Raw genomic sequence first — 16,053 nt, 5'->3', positions numbered from 1 at the left:
TTTTCTTCAATATGTTTCGTTGTAATTTTAATTTGATATTTGTGTTTGAACAATAATTTTTGTATGAACTAATTTTATAAATTATAAACATCTTGTTTTACTTTATATATTTTCAAATATATGTTCTTACTTTATATTTTATTAAATTATATTGATTTCATTATTTTATATTTTAATATGTAAACAAACTTATTTAAATTTAAAATTATTTAACTTTTATGAAAATGCCCTTTTTAGTCTTTTTACATTAATTAACTTATCAAAAAGCTAATTTTACCAAACACTTTTAAGCATAACAGCTAGTTTAACAGCTCTTCAGATTTCAGCTTCGAGCTTATAGCTTTTCAGCTTTCAGCTACTTTTCAGCTTTCAGCTACCATTTCAGCTAGGTTTGCCAAACATAGCCATAGGCTCTGGTTGGCAGAGCTTATTTAGGAGCTTATAGCTTATTTTAAGCTGCTAATAAGCTATAAGCTCTGTTTGGTAATGTTATCAAAATAAGCTTGTAGCTTAAAATTATAGCTTATTTTGAAACGCTACTTGGGGTAGTTTTTCAAAAATAAGCTAGTAGCTTTTTAACTTTTTTCCATCTTTATCCTTATTATTTTAAATAGATGACATCCTTTATCACTCTCAATTAAAATCCTTTTGACATTTTCTTTTCATTATGTTTGGTAATTTCAGTTTGACATTTGTGTTTAAACATTAATTTTTGTATGAATTAATCTTATGAATTATAAACATTTTTTTTTACTTTATATATTTTCAAATATATGTTCTTACTTTATATTTTATTTAAATATATTGATTTCATTATTTTATATTTTAATATATAAACAAACCTATTTAAATTTAAAATTATTTAAATTGTATGAAGATGTCCTTTTTAGTCTTTTTACATTTATCAACTTATCAAAAAGTTAATTTTACCAAACACTTTTAAGCATAACAGCTAGCTTAACAGCTTTTCAGATTTCAACTTCGAGCTTATAGCTTTTAAGTTTTCAGCTACCTTTTCAGCTGGGTTTGCCAAACATAGCCATAGATTCTACAAAAAGAGTAACAAAAAATAGGATAACGCCAATCAAGTTGATCAGACTGTTGACTAATAATCAAGGTTACAAATTCAAAAACTCTCAACGGGAGTAACCTTTTGACTTTTTTTGTTTAAGTCAGTCAACTATGGACAACATAGACTGGTTTACTCAATGTGGTCCTTTGTCAGCTAAAATTACAAGTCGAGATTTATCTCATGCACACTTTCGAGTAGTGATTGCGAGTCTCCGCCGTCACCTAAAAAAAAAAAAAGTGACCAAAAATATTGTACTTCAAGCCAAAACGTTTACATACATTCTCAATATCATCACTTGTCCATTACACGATATGTAGCGTTTAGACAACATTGGAGTATCAAAACACATACGAGAAATGGCTCTATTTTCTTCTTTCCTGCGTGCATGGTGTGATGGACTGACTATACCCGATTACAAGCCCCATATGAACAAACTAATATCATTATTATTATGGATAAAACGAATGCTATACTAAAAACACAGGCAAACAATAAATAAATTAATATAATATAATATAAAAACCTACACAAAATATGCTATGGTGTGTTCCTTGTACCTAAGACTTGCGACTCACAAGGCAGAGAGCATATCTTCCCGATCCGTATAAATAGCCACTGCAAAAAAGTNTTTTCAAAAATAAGCTAGTAGCTTTTTAACTTTTTTCCATCTTTGTCCTTATTATTTTATATAAATGACATCATTTATCCCTCCCAATTAAAACTCTTTTGGCATTTTTTCTTCAATATGTTTCGTTGTAATTTTAATTTGATATTTGTGTTTGAACAATAATTTTTGTATGAACTAATTTTATAAATTATAAACATCTTGTTTTACTTTATATATTTTCAAATATATGTTCTTACTTTATATTTTATTAAATTATATTGATTTCATTATTTTATATTTTAATATGTAAACAAACTTATTTAAATTTAAAATTATTTAACTTTTATGAAAATGCCCTTTTTAGTCTTTTTACATTAATTAACTTATCAAAAAGCTAATTTTACCAAACACTTTTAAGCATAACAGCTAGTTTAACAGCTCTTCAGATTTCAGCTTCGAGCTTATAGCTTTTCAGCTTTCAGCTACTTTTCAGCTTTCAGCTACCATTTCAGCTAGGTTTGCCAAACATAGCCATAGGCTCTGGTTGGCAGAGCTTATTTAGGAGCTTATAGCTTATTTTAAGCTGCTAATAAGCTATAAGCTCTGTTTGGTAATGTTATCAAAATAAGCTTGTAGCTTAAAATTATAGCTTATTTTGAAACGCTACTTGGGGTAGTTTTTCAAAAATAAGCTAGTAGCTTTTTAACTTTTTTCCATCTTTATCCTTATTATTTTAAATAGATGACATCCTTTATCACTCTCAATTAAAATCCTTTTGACATTTTCTTTTCATTATGTTTGGTAATTTCAGTTTGACATTTGTGTTTAAACATTAATTTTTGTATGAATTAATCTTATGAATTATAAACATTTTTTTTTACTTTATATATTTTCAAATATATGTTCTTACTTTATATTTTATTTAAATATATTGATTTCATTATTTTATATTTTAATATATAAACAAACCTATTTAAATTTAAAATTATTTAAATTGTATGAAGATGTCCTTTTTAGTCTTTTTACATTTATCAACTTATCAAAAAGTTAATTTTACCAAACACTTTTAAGCATAACAGCTAGCTTAACAGCTTTTCAGATTTCAACTTCGAGCTTATAGCTTTTAAGTTTTCAGCTACCTTTTCAGCTGGGTTTGCCAAACATAGCCATAGATTCTACAAAAAGAGTAACAAAAAATAGGATAACGCCAATCAAGTTGATCAGACTGTTGACTAATAATCAAGGTTACAAATTCAAAAACTCTCAACGGGAGTAACCTTTTGACTTTTTTTGTTTAAGTCAGTCAACTATGGACAACATAGACTGGTTTACTCAATGTGGTCCTTTGTCAGCTAAAATTACAAGTCGAGATTTATCTCATGCACACTTTCGAGTAGTGATTGCGAGTCTCCGCCGTCACCTAAAAAAAAAAAAAGTGACCAAAAATATTGTACTTCAAGCCAAAACGTTTACATACATTCTCAATATCATCACTTGTCCATTACACGATATGTAGCGTTTAGACAACATTGGAGTATCAAAACACATACGAGAAATGGCTCTATTTTCTTCTTTCCTGCGTGCATGGTGTGATGGACTGACTATACCCGATTACAAGCCCCATATGAACAAACTAATATCATTATTATTATGGATAAAACGAATGCTATACTAAAAACACAGGCAAACAATAAATAAATTAATATAATATAATATAAAAACCTACACAAAATATGCTATGGTGTGTTCCTTGTACCTAAGACTTGCGACTCACAAGGCAGAGAGCATATCTTCCCGATCCGTATAAATAGCCACTGCAAAAAAGTTGGCCGATCATCGTCTTCCTCAAAAGTTGCAGTTGGCAGCGGTAGTTCTGGAGGCAAATGGCGGTGAAAGGCATCGACTGCACCTGTAACTCCGTCTTCATTTTCTATTAACGTTGCTAGTTCCATTGCTTGGGATTTCACCTGGACGGACCAATTTCATTTGAAAACGGGACAATGTTATGACACTGAGATGGACAAAGACATCGACGCAGCACATAGAAAACTGCAAACGAAGTTACCTCTGGCTGTAGCATAAACTTTATGGCGTCGGAAAGGTTTTCAATGCTGAGCTGTGATATGGGAATTGGAGGAGGTCCTAGCCCTTTTTGATGAACTCTGTCCCCCCAGAAATATTGATCACCGAAGAATGGGACTATAGTCGTTGGACACTGCATTTAGCGTTGGATAAATTCATTAATGGCATTCAAATTTTCAAGCATGAGATGTAGCAAAATGGCAATTTATATATCATACATATACATATGGTATTTTGTTTCTTTATTATTATATTTAAAAGAAAAGAGAACATTACACCAGCTCGTAATCCCGTAGCTGTGGTTCCAGCACCACCATGATGAATCTGTTAGCAAGTAACAAGAATATTAAAACATTAAATTTCTGTCATCATAGAATCTATTCCCCGAATATACTTCCTATTCCCCTACTCAATTGCACAGAAAAGAAAGAAAACAAAATTAAAGCATGACAATATGATAAGGCTGGGAAATTAAGGTGAAAAAGATGAACTCACCACAGCTGAGCATTGAGGAAAGAGCCAATCGTGAGGGCAATCCGAAATAAGGTAAACAGTTTCAGGAATACCGGGGCCTACACGACAAAAATATCATTTCCCAACTAAATAAGAGTGTACAGACAATAAAGCCAAAGCTTTAAAAGAAAAGCAGCATTACAAGGATCAATAATTACAGAGAGAACTGACTTACAATTACCAAGACCTCCCCAACCACGGTCAATAATTCCTCTTTGTCCAGTACTTTTAAGTGCTTCCAAAATGATTTCTGTAGTTTTCTTGGAATCTTCAAGAGGCTTAAAACAATAAATAGTTATCAGCTTCGTGCAAACCCCCGTTAATATCAATGGATAAAGTAAATCACGTTCTTGCTTCAACTAAGATTTGTAACCATATATTAAAGAGGTTGAGCAGAAATGATGTTGCTATATATCACACCCAACTAAGCCCAAACAAGATGAAGAAAAACGATGCAAATTGAACAAAAAGGAGAGCAAGAAGTATATTTAGACCAGTAATTGAAACTTAAAGAATAAAAGATCATGTGCGTACCATGCTTCCAAAACCTATATAAATAGGCTTTGGTCCACTTTGGATCCACTGAGCAAATGCATCGGGAGGCTGGTAATTTGATCCAAGGTTTAGAAAACAATAACCAACAACATCAACGAGAGGGCCCCAATCTGCACATTTTTCCAATAAATTATATCATAATATCAATTGACAAGCTTTATTGTTATGTTAAGAGAAACAGTAACAACACCCTCAAAAAAACAAAGACTGAAACACTCGTGTGCAAGCAGTGTCTCTGAATTTCTACACCTACAGGATCATGCATACCTCGTGGCTTTGGCACAACATGTGGGCTCCATATATAGCCAGTAGGTAGGTGAGATATTGATCCATGGTATGTACTGAAATACGCAATTGGAGGAAGATTCAGCTTCTTTTTCCGGAAGTCATTGATGTAACTTCTTATACCCCACCATATCAGCAAGTCCACTAGTATATAAGAAAGCTGGATTAAGCAGTGAAATGTTAGACAACAAACTATAGCAGAATTTAGAGAACTCATAAACATTTTTTTTTTTCAGAAGACTGGAATTTTACCCAGTATCCAGCACTCTGAGGTACGCGAGCCAATGGATGAGGAAATTCAGATGTTGGCCTGCCTATTAAAGAAACATGTAAGGCATCATCTTAAAGAGTTAAGTTCAAGGCAGAGAAAATAAATGAAATGATCCACATGATAAATAATTAAATATAGGGTTGAAGGCTAGTGAAACACACTATGTCCCCTCTCACCCCATTCCCCGAGGGCATGCTAAAGGATTCCTATACACATTACACCTTGCTACCTTGGGGCCTAGAATTATCTGGTCAAAAGTGTCATGAAGATGAGCCAGTTCTGCTCAAAAGTGTCATGAAGATGTGGCATTTAAAATACTCAGTGAAATTGCACGCACAAAGCATCTTTTTGTTTCCCCCAACTCCAAACACTACTACCTAATACTCTTCAATGACATCTTTCAGAAAACAGTTAATCAAATGCTGAATACTATTAAATCACAACTTGGGTGTAGACATAAACTTTAAAATGGTTTGTTGGCAATCCATGAAATGGGCTGGTAGGTATTTTATATATGCAACACAAATCTAGATATGAAGAAGGAAAAAGAAGACTCACGTCCAGGGCATAGTGAAGAAGATATGGATAGGTACTTCAAGAGCTTCAGCGACATGTGCGTGTCCTGTCAGATAATGGCAAGAAAACATAATGAGCCAACATTTGCAGACATAGAACTAAATAACAAAAACTTAACTTTTTTAATGTATCTACGGCACAGCATGAAAAGTCAAGAAGACGGCATGAGGTCAAGATTGACCTCTTCACAGCCATGTAATATGCTCAACAATGCTTATGAACGAAGAAAGTTCTGAGAAGAGTTAATTAATAACCAAACAAAAATAAACAAGTACATCTTTCTAAGGAGTAATGTAACTTAAGTATATTCATGTGAGAATTAAAAATATTGGTTTATATTACCACTTACCTTCGGTGCTAAATCTTGTCACAAATCTGCCTAACAAGCACACTTTAATGAAATCATGTGCAAGAATTTCTAATGAAGTGTTAGAAGTGCTTCATCCATTTTAACCACCCCCCTTCCTACTACATTATGTATCTCATGGAAGAACTTCTAGTCCAAAATATTAACAGCAGATAAAGCAGTTTTTCATCTAAAATGACATTCAATATATTCTAAAGAAAAGTTAACTCTTTTCAAAGAGTTCCTGGGAAGGGTTCTGATGCAAAGGACTTGTGCTAGAGAAGCTGCTATCTTCACTGTCACTCAATTTTTTACACCCAGATTGGATTTGAATGCAAATACTGAACTAACAAAAATAGGCATAAGTACCCATGCAGAAAAATGGTTACACTCAACTTATTAGGCATACTATCATTACTCAATCCATTACAAGAAAAAACCACTCACAGTTTCCCTGTATCAAAAGCCCTTGCACATCATAGATGTCACTCTTTGCTAAATAGTGATTTATTAGTAAGTACACCACAGATTCCCGAGCACAGCAGTGAATATTTGACGATTAAAATCAACTAGAATGTAAAGAAGCTGAGGAACTAAAGTGAGCATGAGTTAGTACCATATGCAGGAGGATTTGCAATAATTGCTTGAACCCTGAAAGGCTGTCCCGTTTCTATATCTGGTTCTGTACAAGCTGGAAGAAGTGACTGGATAATGGCCTTTAACTGTTTTCTTTGAACTGAAATCTCTCCAGGTGCTGATGGAACGAGTCCTTTGTTCCTGGCCATATCTACAATTTCATTGAAGACCAGAATCAGTCGCAAGCAGAATGTATCTGTATTTCTGTATTTAGATTAAAATGAGCAAGGAACTTGAACTAATAGTTAAGTATTTAAGTAATAAAAAGACAAGATTGTAGGCAGTGGCTAAAAAATTTGGCGAGGGACTTTCCAGATTGCACCTTTGGGTTTAATAACCATGACTTTTGTCTGTTTTAAAATTAAAATCTCAACTACAAAATACAATAGTTGCATTTTCATGCTTTACAACAGACTGACAAATTAGAAATTGGGTAATTGAAATAAGGATCACAACCACTTTAGACACTAACTTAAACACACATAAAATAAAATACATGTATGTCAAGGAGCTCTTACATTCTGATAAAACCCGGGGGTCACCACCCAAAGGATAGAATTCAACGCCTGCTGATTTCACAAAATCACGGAAGTTGATATGAGTTGCAAGCCTAACACGATGACCAAACTCCTGTTAACAAACATCAGAGGAGGTAAATAAAAATGAAAGCAAGGAGTGCAGATGACCCAACATGAGACAAACAATCTTAAGAAATATAATAGACTATCATAAAATCATAGTAAAAGAGTACTCTCATTGTCCGTGAAAAACGCCATACTCATTATTTTGGATATCAAAAAACTGTAATGTAAAATAAATCAATAATAATAATAATAGTTACGTCACCAAATACCTTTTAAATTGGAAGAAACAAATTATACATTTAATATTTTTTGGAAATCAGCAAGATTGAAAGAAATAAATTATGCATTTAAATGTTTTCGCCTAAATTTCCTACCTGACAGTTCTTCTGTGGATGGAGAGAATAAAAAACTTAAGAAAACATGCCTGAAGTTTCTTGGCCATAGCTAGGAATGGTTGAACATCTCCTCTTGTTCCCACTACAAGCATGGCAATTTGCAGTTTAGGAACTGACTTATTAAAGTCAGTGACAATACGATCAACATTTGGAAGTGAGTCTTCAACTGTTTGAAGCTCCAACAACTCAGAAGCTACAGGTGCATTTTTAGTTAGATCAACCTCCACTGTCCCATCATTCTGGATCCTTACTAACTCTACAATGAGCTTTTGCTGAAAAATGGAAAAGATGAGACAAATTAACTAAACACCAATTAAGTGATGGACAACAATAAACCTAAACATCATTTCAAAGAGAGACATAGTGAGAGTGAGAAATTCCTATGTTCCTAAGAAGATAATACAAAATGGATAACTATATTTCAGATGGAAGTATCACTATCAAATATCAAAAGGTACTTTGTTATAGGAGTGCACTCTGAGAGCTATCAAATGACTAGTGATTATTCAGCCGCATCAAAGTTTCAAATTTGCACATTTGGAAAGAATATTTGAAATGCTTTCAATTGCCTAATGATAGCACATTAGGAATGAAATTATACCTTATCATGCTCAGAAAGTCTATCCAATCTTAGATCATGCCTTGGTTTGTTCCTTTTCTCAAACATAGATCTTGAAAATTCAATTTCCTCTTCCTCAAGGATGAAACTTCTATTTCTGGACACAGGCGCTGTGACACAATGTCGCAAACCTTCAAGGGAAAAAGAAAACTCAAGATTAAGGCAGAAATTGTGAATGATGAAACCTTTTAGTAATAGAATTCAAAGACCAAGAGATCCTCTAAAATGCCAGCAGAGAGTTCTACTCCAATAAAACTCCAAGACCAAATAGTGAAGAGATGAAACAAAGAATAGATAGGGAAATCCTTTTAGAAACATTATTGAAGGAAAAAATTCCAGGCACCTGCATTTGTCTAGAATAAGGTTACAATTTTTGTGGACAGCAGCAAAGAAAGTTTGCACTTAGGCTCTATCCTAGCATTAGCATGGAAGCATAAAGTTAACAAAGAACTTCTTCTCCTTTGGATGAGCTTGAATTTTAGCCCCTGCCTCTTAAGTTGTCACTTACCACATACTACACACTGTAGTAGTTCATACTGGTTGGTCAACCAAAGAACTAACTGTTTTTCTAGTACTACCTTTTCCATGTATAAAATATAACAAAAATTGTACATTTCAAAATATCAAAAACCTTCTGTAATTTAGTTTACTATTCAGGTTAATTATGTGATAATTCATAAGCTATCTACTACAACACTTTTACTTGCAATTCATCAATTAAATCTTGGGATGAATTTGATGATAAACTAGTAAAACTGCAAAATATATTGATTTTACCAATCAGTAAATTCCAAAATGTTTCAGAGTCACAAGTATATATAAGTAAAACTCCCATCTAAAGCCTATTTTTTTCAATACTTCATACTTATAAAGCAAGTCTCTAGCTACTGTGAGAAGTTAGTAACCTTGAGTCTAACCTACAACATAAAACATTGTGTGATAGTAGGTAGTTAAATTTGAGGTAAGATCAATCAAGCATATAAGCATGTTTCAAGCTTGTATCTAAGCTTTCAAAATTCAAATCATCATAATGGCATCAGGCAAACAAAAATATGCAAGGATTAAAGAAAACATGTGATGTGCAAACCTCCTCCGGCTTGAGGTGGTGTGCTCAAACTCAAATCTGGTGATGGTAAAATATTTATACTCGATGAAAATGGCAATGAATTTGCTCTATCATAATGTGCTTCAGGAGTAGAGGAGCATGCATCAGACTGCTCATCAGAAGACTTAGTGTCCAACGAACTTGTTTTATCATCAAATTCATCCCAAAAATTGCCGTCAAACTGTTCATCAGCAGACTTACTAACCCAATTTAATGGACTCTGCTCATCCACCCCATTGATAAATTTACCAAATAACTTATCTTCTGCATCTTGAACCAATATGTCAGCTACATGAATCTGGCCGTTGATCTTCTTCACCTTATCGGTCTCAACACCATCTTCTTTTAAATTTATTGACATTCTACCGTTACTGTTACTATGCATAGTTAATCTAATGAACCATGGAACAATAAAAACTGACCACAGCAGAAACTCAAAACCCTTTACTAACAACCTCCTAGCAGCCAAGCTGTGAAATTCAATCAAGAATTAAATCCAACCCAACCTGAAAACTCAGATGAACTAAAACTCCAAATCCCACCAAAAAACAACTCTGCACATCATCAATATCTATATATATCAGAACAGAAACACAGAAAACTACCAGTAATTCGTGCTTAGACCGTTTGTTACAGCAAATTCTGAAACGCCAAAACGTGAAGAAAATTCGAAAACACTCGAACTTTAGTACTTTACCCACCAATCAATCAGCAAAACACGCTAATAGACCGCTCCATCACCTCTGCAAACGCAAACGAACCCAATCAGTTTATCTGAAACACACTTCAAATACAGAAATCTTCACGAACTCATATAACGCAATAAATGCACTCCATACACACCAAATGCTAATCAGTGGCACAGTCAATAAATGCACTCAAGAAAGACTAATTTTTATACGAAAATACAACCCAAGTCCCAGGAGAGAACACTTGGCGTTTATGTGTTTGTAAAAAGCCCTAAAAGAAAGACCCTCGTTGGAGGGAAGCTTGGGAAGTTTGGCGTGGCACATGAAGCTGCAGTATTAGTTGGGAAAGTGAATCAGTAGTCATAAATTCAGCAACCTTGACAGTAGAATGAACAACATTATTGATTGATTCCGATGATATTTATTCAAGAAAGCAGCGTCGTTAAGTTTCTTGACTAAGCAAGTGACAACTCACTACAGTGACAAATTCTTTGATTTCTTTTTCCCCTTCATTTTTAACATTCTTTAATAAATAAATAAATAAAGTACATCGAATTTTATATTACTCCGTAATCCGTATCATATATTATTAATCATTTACGCAATTCTTTGTACTCAGAATTTATTTTTTGTATGACGAAAGAAATCCGTAATTACTACTTAAAGTGTAAGCATAAATTTTATTTATGCATAGTAGTCAGTAAATCACTTAAAAGAAATAAATCACACTATGAGTATCTTATACAATGTGCTCAATAGAGTGAGTATTGATAAAAATTTGTAGTATGTATTTATTAATACATATTAATTAAATAAAATATAGTACAAATTTTAATATAAAAATTGTGCTATAACTTGTGTGCTACCCTTTTCAAAATATAATATTACAATGACATAAATTAAGGAGAAACTTAATTTAATAACAAAATATAATAGGCTAAGAAGTACAAATTAAAGTTAAAATCTTTTTTCTTTTGGGGGGTGGGGATTAGAGTAGAAGTATAACTATCCTTAATATTCCAGTATATTATTCCATCAATTAAAGGGTTTACAATTTATCTAAACTCATGTTTTATTCTATATTTTTTATATTTATGATATAGCAAGAGTTTTTATTTTGACTTACTACATAATGTCACCAAAAAAATTATACTTTAATATATCTATATATTTTTTTCAAATAAATAAAGATGAAATACAACAACTCTGAATACATGAGTACAATATTATAGAAAGTCAAAAACTAATAATACTGAAATTGGAGGTGCTAAAAAAATCTTAAAACAAGATTGTAATTTTTTACTTTTTCAACCTACACTGAAGCACAAAGAGTCAACAGTCGCCTCCATTGAAGTTCAAACTTATTCTCTTCCATGTGAAAGTGTAAACCAGGCGCCACTAGACCACAAAGTCTTTGGCACAACATTGCAATTTTGTTTTCAAATGTTATCACAAACTAGCTACAAAATTAGGTTATATATATATTTTTTGGTAGAAAAATTAGGTTATATTGTTATTTAAGATAAATTACATTTTTAGAAAATAGTGTAATAATAATCATAGGCACACATGTTGCATGCTTATGGTACACAACTGCAAATCGAAAAAATAGTAAGTAGTACTACATTATAATATTATTATTTAAACTTTGACTGATGGGAAACTTAATGGCATTGATTTCGCATTTGTGTTGAACATCATCATGTGCTCTTATTTATATAATAATTAAGATACACAATATTTTTTTAAAAGGGGGTATTTTGGTGATTACAGCAAACGGTTTAGTTGGCAGTTGGTACATGATGGAATTTATTTAATTTTGGATGAAAAGTGAAATTGAATTCGCATCTCACACAATAATAACAAAAGGTGGGCAGTTGGTAATGAACATTCAATAAAAAGGTGGTGTTTGGCAAATTGCCAGTGGCCAAAATATCAAATAATTTATTTTCCCTTCGTTGTATTATAAGTTGGTGAAATTATGGTCTTTTTTCTCTTTGGACTTGCTGGATTGGACCCCCCACCCACCTAAGTCCGTACTCCAACTAAAACTTTTTATTTATTGTTAATTAATTAATTAATTAATATTTCAAAAAAAATAATTAATTAATTTCTTCTCTCTTTTTTTTTAAACAGTTAATTTCTTATCTTGAATTGTTGGATCCCACAAACGGTTTCCCCTTAGTGCAATAACGTGACTACGGAGATTGAAGGGAAATTAATTGTTTGATTATATTAACAAGGAAAACTTTATCAACATATACAACTATACAAGTAAGGATTTTCATTAAAAAAAATATTTCATTAAATATTTTATTTCTAATAATTTTATTTAATACAGAGTCATTTATTACGTATATTAGGTATATATACACAGATCAAAAGGTGTATGTAAAATTATAATCATGTGATATTGAAATCATGTACTTCGTAACTGTTAAGAGATTTGCTTATAACATATAAATTTTGATTAAGTGAAACAAATATATTATTTTTGAAGGAAAAAATGTGCAATAACTAGCATTTACTTTTCCTTTTAAAAAAAATTGACGAATATAAAATTTTTAAATCTTAGAGTCAGAGCATTTATTTTATATGAGCATATACACATAATTAAGCATAAATTAAGTGAATTTGGCCATGCCCATACTCTGTAGATACTTGATACTTAGGTGATGGAGTGTGGATCTAACTGGCATACTCCTTGATCTATGGTGACATCCGTGTCTTCCTTCATTTATTAAAATTTCAACCATCTATTTGTAAAGGGTACTCCATATTAAATCTTTCAAAAAAAAAAAATTCAATTAAAATTTTGAAACACAAATCTTTAAAAGAAAACTCAAACTTTAATTAATATGAAAAAAAAAGTAATTTTTAAAAAAAAAAAAAAGTAATTTAATGAATTTTCAAATGTAAAATTAAAGTTTGTCTAAAATATAAAAATATCATCCTTAAAAATCTTGGTGTATCTTAGTTGACAACAGCATAATGTTAAGAATGCAATTAATGAACCGATCATGCTTATAATATAATTTGTGCTTGAAAACTGGTTCAAGCGCGCTCTTTAAAATGGTAATTAGCTCTCCCATACAAAAACGGAGATGTAAATTATATTCGGAAGAATTAGTGTTTGTAAAAATTAAAAATGAGATATAAAAATGAGAATTACTTTCACTTTTGTTCATGTGTAATGTAACAACTTTTTATTGTTGCGCCTTCATTACACACACGACTTAATTATGAGCTAGCATATATTAACCACTTTGGGCTCGATTAATATTTTTTCTATAATAATATAACTAAATAATACTCCGTACTGTTTCAAAAAATAATAATGTATACTCCGTACGTATCATACTATTGTTAACTAATTATGTTGGATTGATCAATTATTAAGCCTATGCATGTGGATTGGTAGTTAAGAATCATTATGAATATGGGCAACACAGACAAAATGATGACTGTTGGCTTGGTAATCATAAGACTTTTAGTTTGACTCCTCCTTGGGAGTAGTCTATTGATCTTATTGGTTTAAAACGGTCGACTATATGTAACTTAAGCTACTTTTCTTTTTTTGTGATTCTTTGGCAGCTCGTCGCAAAATATGCAAGCTTTGTAAATTTGATAGTTGCAGACTTTTTATTTAAAAATAAATAAATTCAAATATTATAAATTAAATTTAATACGATCATACATTAATTCTCCCTTTTAATCATGATTGGTTGAACATGCTAGACAACGTTAATATGATTTTAGTAAAAGATCAATTGTGTTGAGATAATAATATGGTGAATTACAAACTGATCCTATAAAAAAGACAAAGAAAAAAATCAATATTAATTATTAGCGATATGATATCAAATATTGTATTTCTTATATAAAAGAAAAGAAAATTATACATGTAGAGATTTTTTTTTAAAATTAAAGATTGAAAGAATTAGATTTTGCAATTTGATTGATGAGCAAAGCCCGAAGGCGATTAATAGTGACAAGGCACAAGTAAAGATGTTGTTGAAGTTCCTCCACTTGTTTTCCCAGCCCAACACTGTTCTTCTTCATCTCCTTCATCAACACTACTACTTTAACAGAAAACCTGTCCTCCTTTTTATCCAAACACAACTTTATGATTGCCTTGTTATGTTCCATCTCATCCTGAAGCCGCCATACGAGTCTACTTATCGTCTCCAAATCTGTATTCACAATGTAAGTCCCCTTGGCTGCAACATCAAGTTGTTCACCTATCCTTAAAATCCCACGTTTCAGGAACCGCATGTTTGTCAGTTTCTTCAACGGTTTTAACGGTATGCTCAAAACCGCCGGCCCCATCTTCCTCACCACGGTTTTCCTCTTGGATTTCAAGCGTAGCAACATGGTTGAATACTCGTCGCGAATTCGCGTGAAGCTAATTTGTTTCTCCAGGTCGGAAAATGGGTTGTCAAGAATAATACGGAGCTCTGAAACGGCGCGGTCATCGTCGAGGGCTTGTTGGATGAAGTTAAAGTGAGATTGAAGATGATTGATGGTTCCCAGAAGGGTGGTGCAGAATTTGGAAGCCTCGGCGCTGATTTCGAAGAATTTGGAGAGAAGGGGTTTAAGATCAGGAAATTTTGAGGAATCAAGAATGGCTGTTATAGTTTCTTGCCCAGGCTCGAGAAGGATCTCAGCGAACGCGTGAGACGGCGGCTCTTTAACTAATTCTTGAGCTTTCAAGAAGAAATCAGAATAGGATTTTGTTCTGAATGCACACAGATACTCCTCATTCACATTGAAGCTTCTACCATTATCTCCACTTTGGTTCTCATCTGCAACACGTACAAATAAATAAATCATTACTATATATATATTCAACAGGTTTAGAAAGTATAGATGAAGAGATACTACAATGTAATACATTCAGTTGTATTCAAAAAAAATCAAGAAACAAGAATATTATTGTATTGTGGAACCTGTTTGGATTGTCTTTGCACCTCTGAACAGCGCCCACATCTTGGATTATTAATTCTTGGAAAATTAAGGAATAGTTTATTGAAGTTTGACGGCGAATAGGGATATTAGTATTCTAGCATGCACCAACCACGATGGGTTGCTTTCATGAAAGCTAGGAATGTAATGATAGTGTACGTGATAATGGTGACTGCCGAGGAAAATGGAGTTTATTTCCTACAAAAATCATGCAGGGGTTTGTATATATATAATGACTAATGGCTAATGAGGGCCGCAAATTTCCAAAGTTGGCAGCTAAAACGGTGATAAGCCCCCTTTTGAGTTTTGAAGCCGCAATATGCAAATGATAGCTAGTTTTTAAGGGATTGTGTCTTACGTTATCCTCTGCAAATTTAGAATGACATCACTACTATACATTCATGGTTTATCATCTGACATGGATTTTAGGTAGTTATATTAGATATAAACTTGCCGAATATGTTTCACAATAATTAAGCCTAATGGGCAGTAAGCATACCAACTAAGTTGATCAAATAATTAATTTAATAAGTTTGATCCCTCAGGAATAGTTAATTAAAGCATGGAGATTCAAACCCATGACCTCCTTTTTCATGGCTATGATACCAAATTAAAGCATGTGCTCCATTTCAACTAAAAGCCTAAGCTGATAGTTGGACTACATATATTATATTTATGCTCACATAGTTGAAATCGTTTATTGATCTTCTTAATTTGAACCGATCAATTAATCTTTTTAGTTTGAGCTAATTA

The 16,053-nt window shown here is 32.4% G+C and overlaps 2 protein-coding genes across 7 annotated transcripts; both read right to left on the bottom strand.

Moving 5' to 3' along the window:
* Positions 1 to 1,321: 1,321 nt before the first annotated feature.
* LOC116024858 (sterol 3-beta-glucosyltransferase UGT80B1-like) lies at positions 1,322 to 10,755 on the bottom strand. 6 transcript variants are annotated; one of them, XM_031265889.1, is made up of 16 exons: positions 10,490 to 10,755; positions 9,629 to 10,389; positions 8,524 to 8,672; positions 7,952 to 8,194; positions 7,462 to 7,573; positions 6,924 to 7,094; positions 5,944 to 6,007; positions 5,367 to 5,424; positions 5,097 to 5,274; positions 4,809 to 4,939; positions 4,450 to 4,552; positions 4,257 to 4,333; positions 4,038 to 4,085; positions 3,745 to 3,894; positions 3,470 to 3,646; positions 1,322 to 1,663 (listed from the first exon to the last, which is right to left on the bottom strand). In XM_031265889.1, exons 2-16 carry the CDS (start codon positions 10,029 to 10,031, stop codon positions 1,610 to 1,612), a joined length of 2,118 nt encoding a protein of 705 aa, XP_031121749.1. In that variant the 5' UTR covers positions 10,032 to 10,389; positions 10,490 to 10,755; the 3' UTR covers positions 1,322 to 1,609. The 6 variants fall into 6 exon arrangements, with proteins under 6 accessions (XP_031121749.1, XP_031121733.1, XP_031121740.1 ...); XM_031265873.1 differs by lacking the exon at positions 1,322 to 1,663 and having other exon boundaries at positions 3,128 to 3,646; positions 10,490 to 10,753; XM_031265880.1 differs by lacking the exon at positions 1,322 to 1,663 and having other exon boundaries at positions 3,128 to 3,646; positions 10,559 to 10,753.
* Positions 10,756 to 14,259: 3,504 nt separating this feature from the next.
* LOC116012867 (UPF0496 protein 3-like) lies at positions 14,260 to 15,508 on the bottom strand. Its single transcript, XM_031252544.1, has 2 exons — positions 15,285 to 15,508; positions 14,260 to 15,140 (listed from the first exon to the last, which is right to left on the bottom strand). The coding sequence occupies exons 1-2, from the start codon at positions 15,322 to 15,324 to the stop codon at positions 14,260 to 14,262; spliced, it is 921 nt and encodes a 306-aa protein (XP_031108404.1). The 5' UTR covers positions 15,325 to 15,508.
* Positions 15,509 to 16,053: the final 545 nt, after the last annotated feature.

The sequence above is a fragment of the Ipomoea triloba genome, chromosome 1, assembly GCF_003576645.1.
Source record: "Ipomoea triloba cultivar NCNSP0323 chromosome 1, ASM357664v1".
NCBI classification, from domain to species: Eukaryota; Viridiplantae; Streptophyta; class Magnoliopsida; order Solanales; family Convolvulaceae; genus Ipomoea; species Ipomoea triloba.
Note: the sequence above shows the minus strand (reverse complement) of the source record. Positions and strands in the feature narration are given on the sequence as shown.

Bases quoted from the DNA above. Each gene is read 5' to 3' on its own strand.
- LOC116024858 (XM_031265889.1), bottom strand. From the start codon at position 10,031: ATGCATAGTAACAGTAACGGTAGAATGTCAATAAATTTAAAAGAAGAT. The intron at 8,195-8,523 runs GTATAATTTCAT...TCCATTTTTCAG, and splicing joins GACTTTCTGAGCATGATAAG to CAAAAGCTCATTGTAGAGTT. The intron at 1,664-3,469 runs ATATGCTCTCTG...CGGATCGGGAAG, and splicing joins TATTTATACGGATCGGGAAG to ATATGCTCTCTGCCTTGTGA.
- LOC116012867 (XM_031252544.1), bottom strand. From the start codon at position 15,324: ATGTGGGCGCTGTTCAGAGGTGCAAAGACAATCCAAACAG. The intron at 15,141-15,284 runs GTTCCACAATAC...TACGTGTTGCAG, and splicing joins TGCAAAGACAATCCAAACAG to ATGAGAACCAAAGTGGAGAT.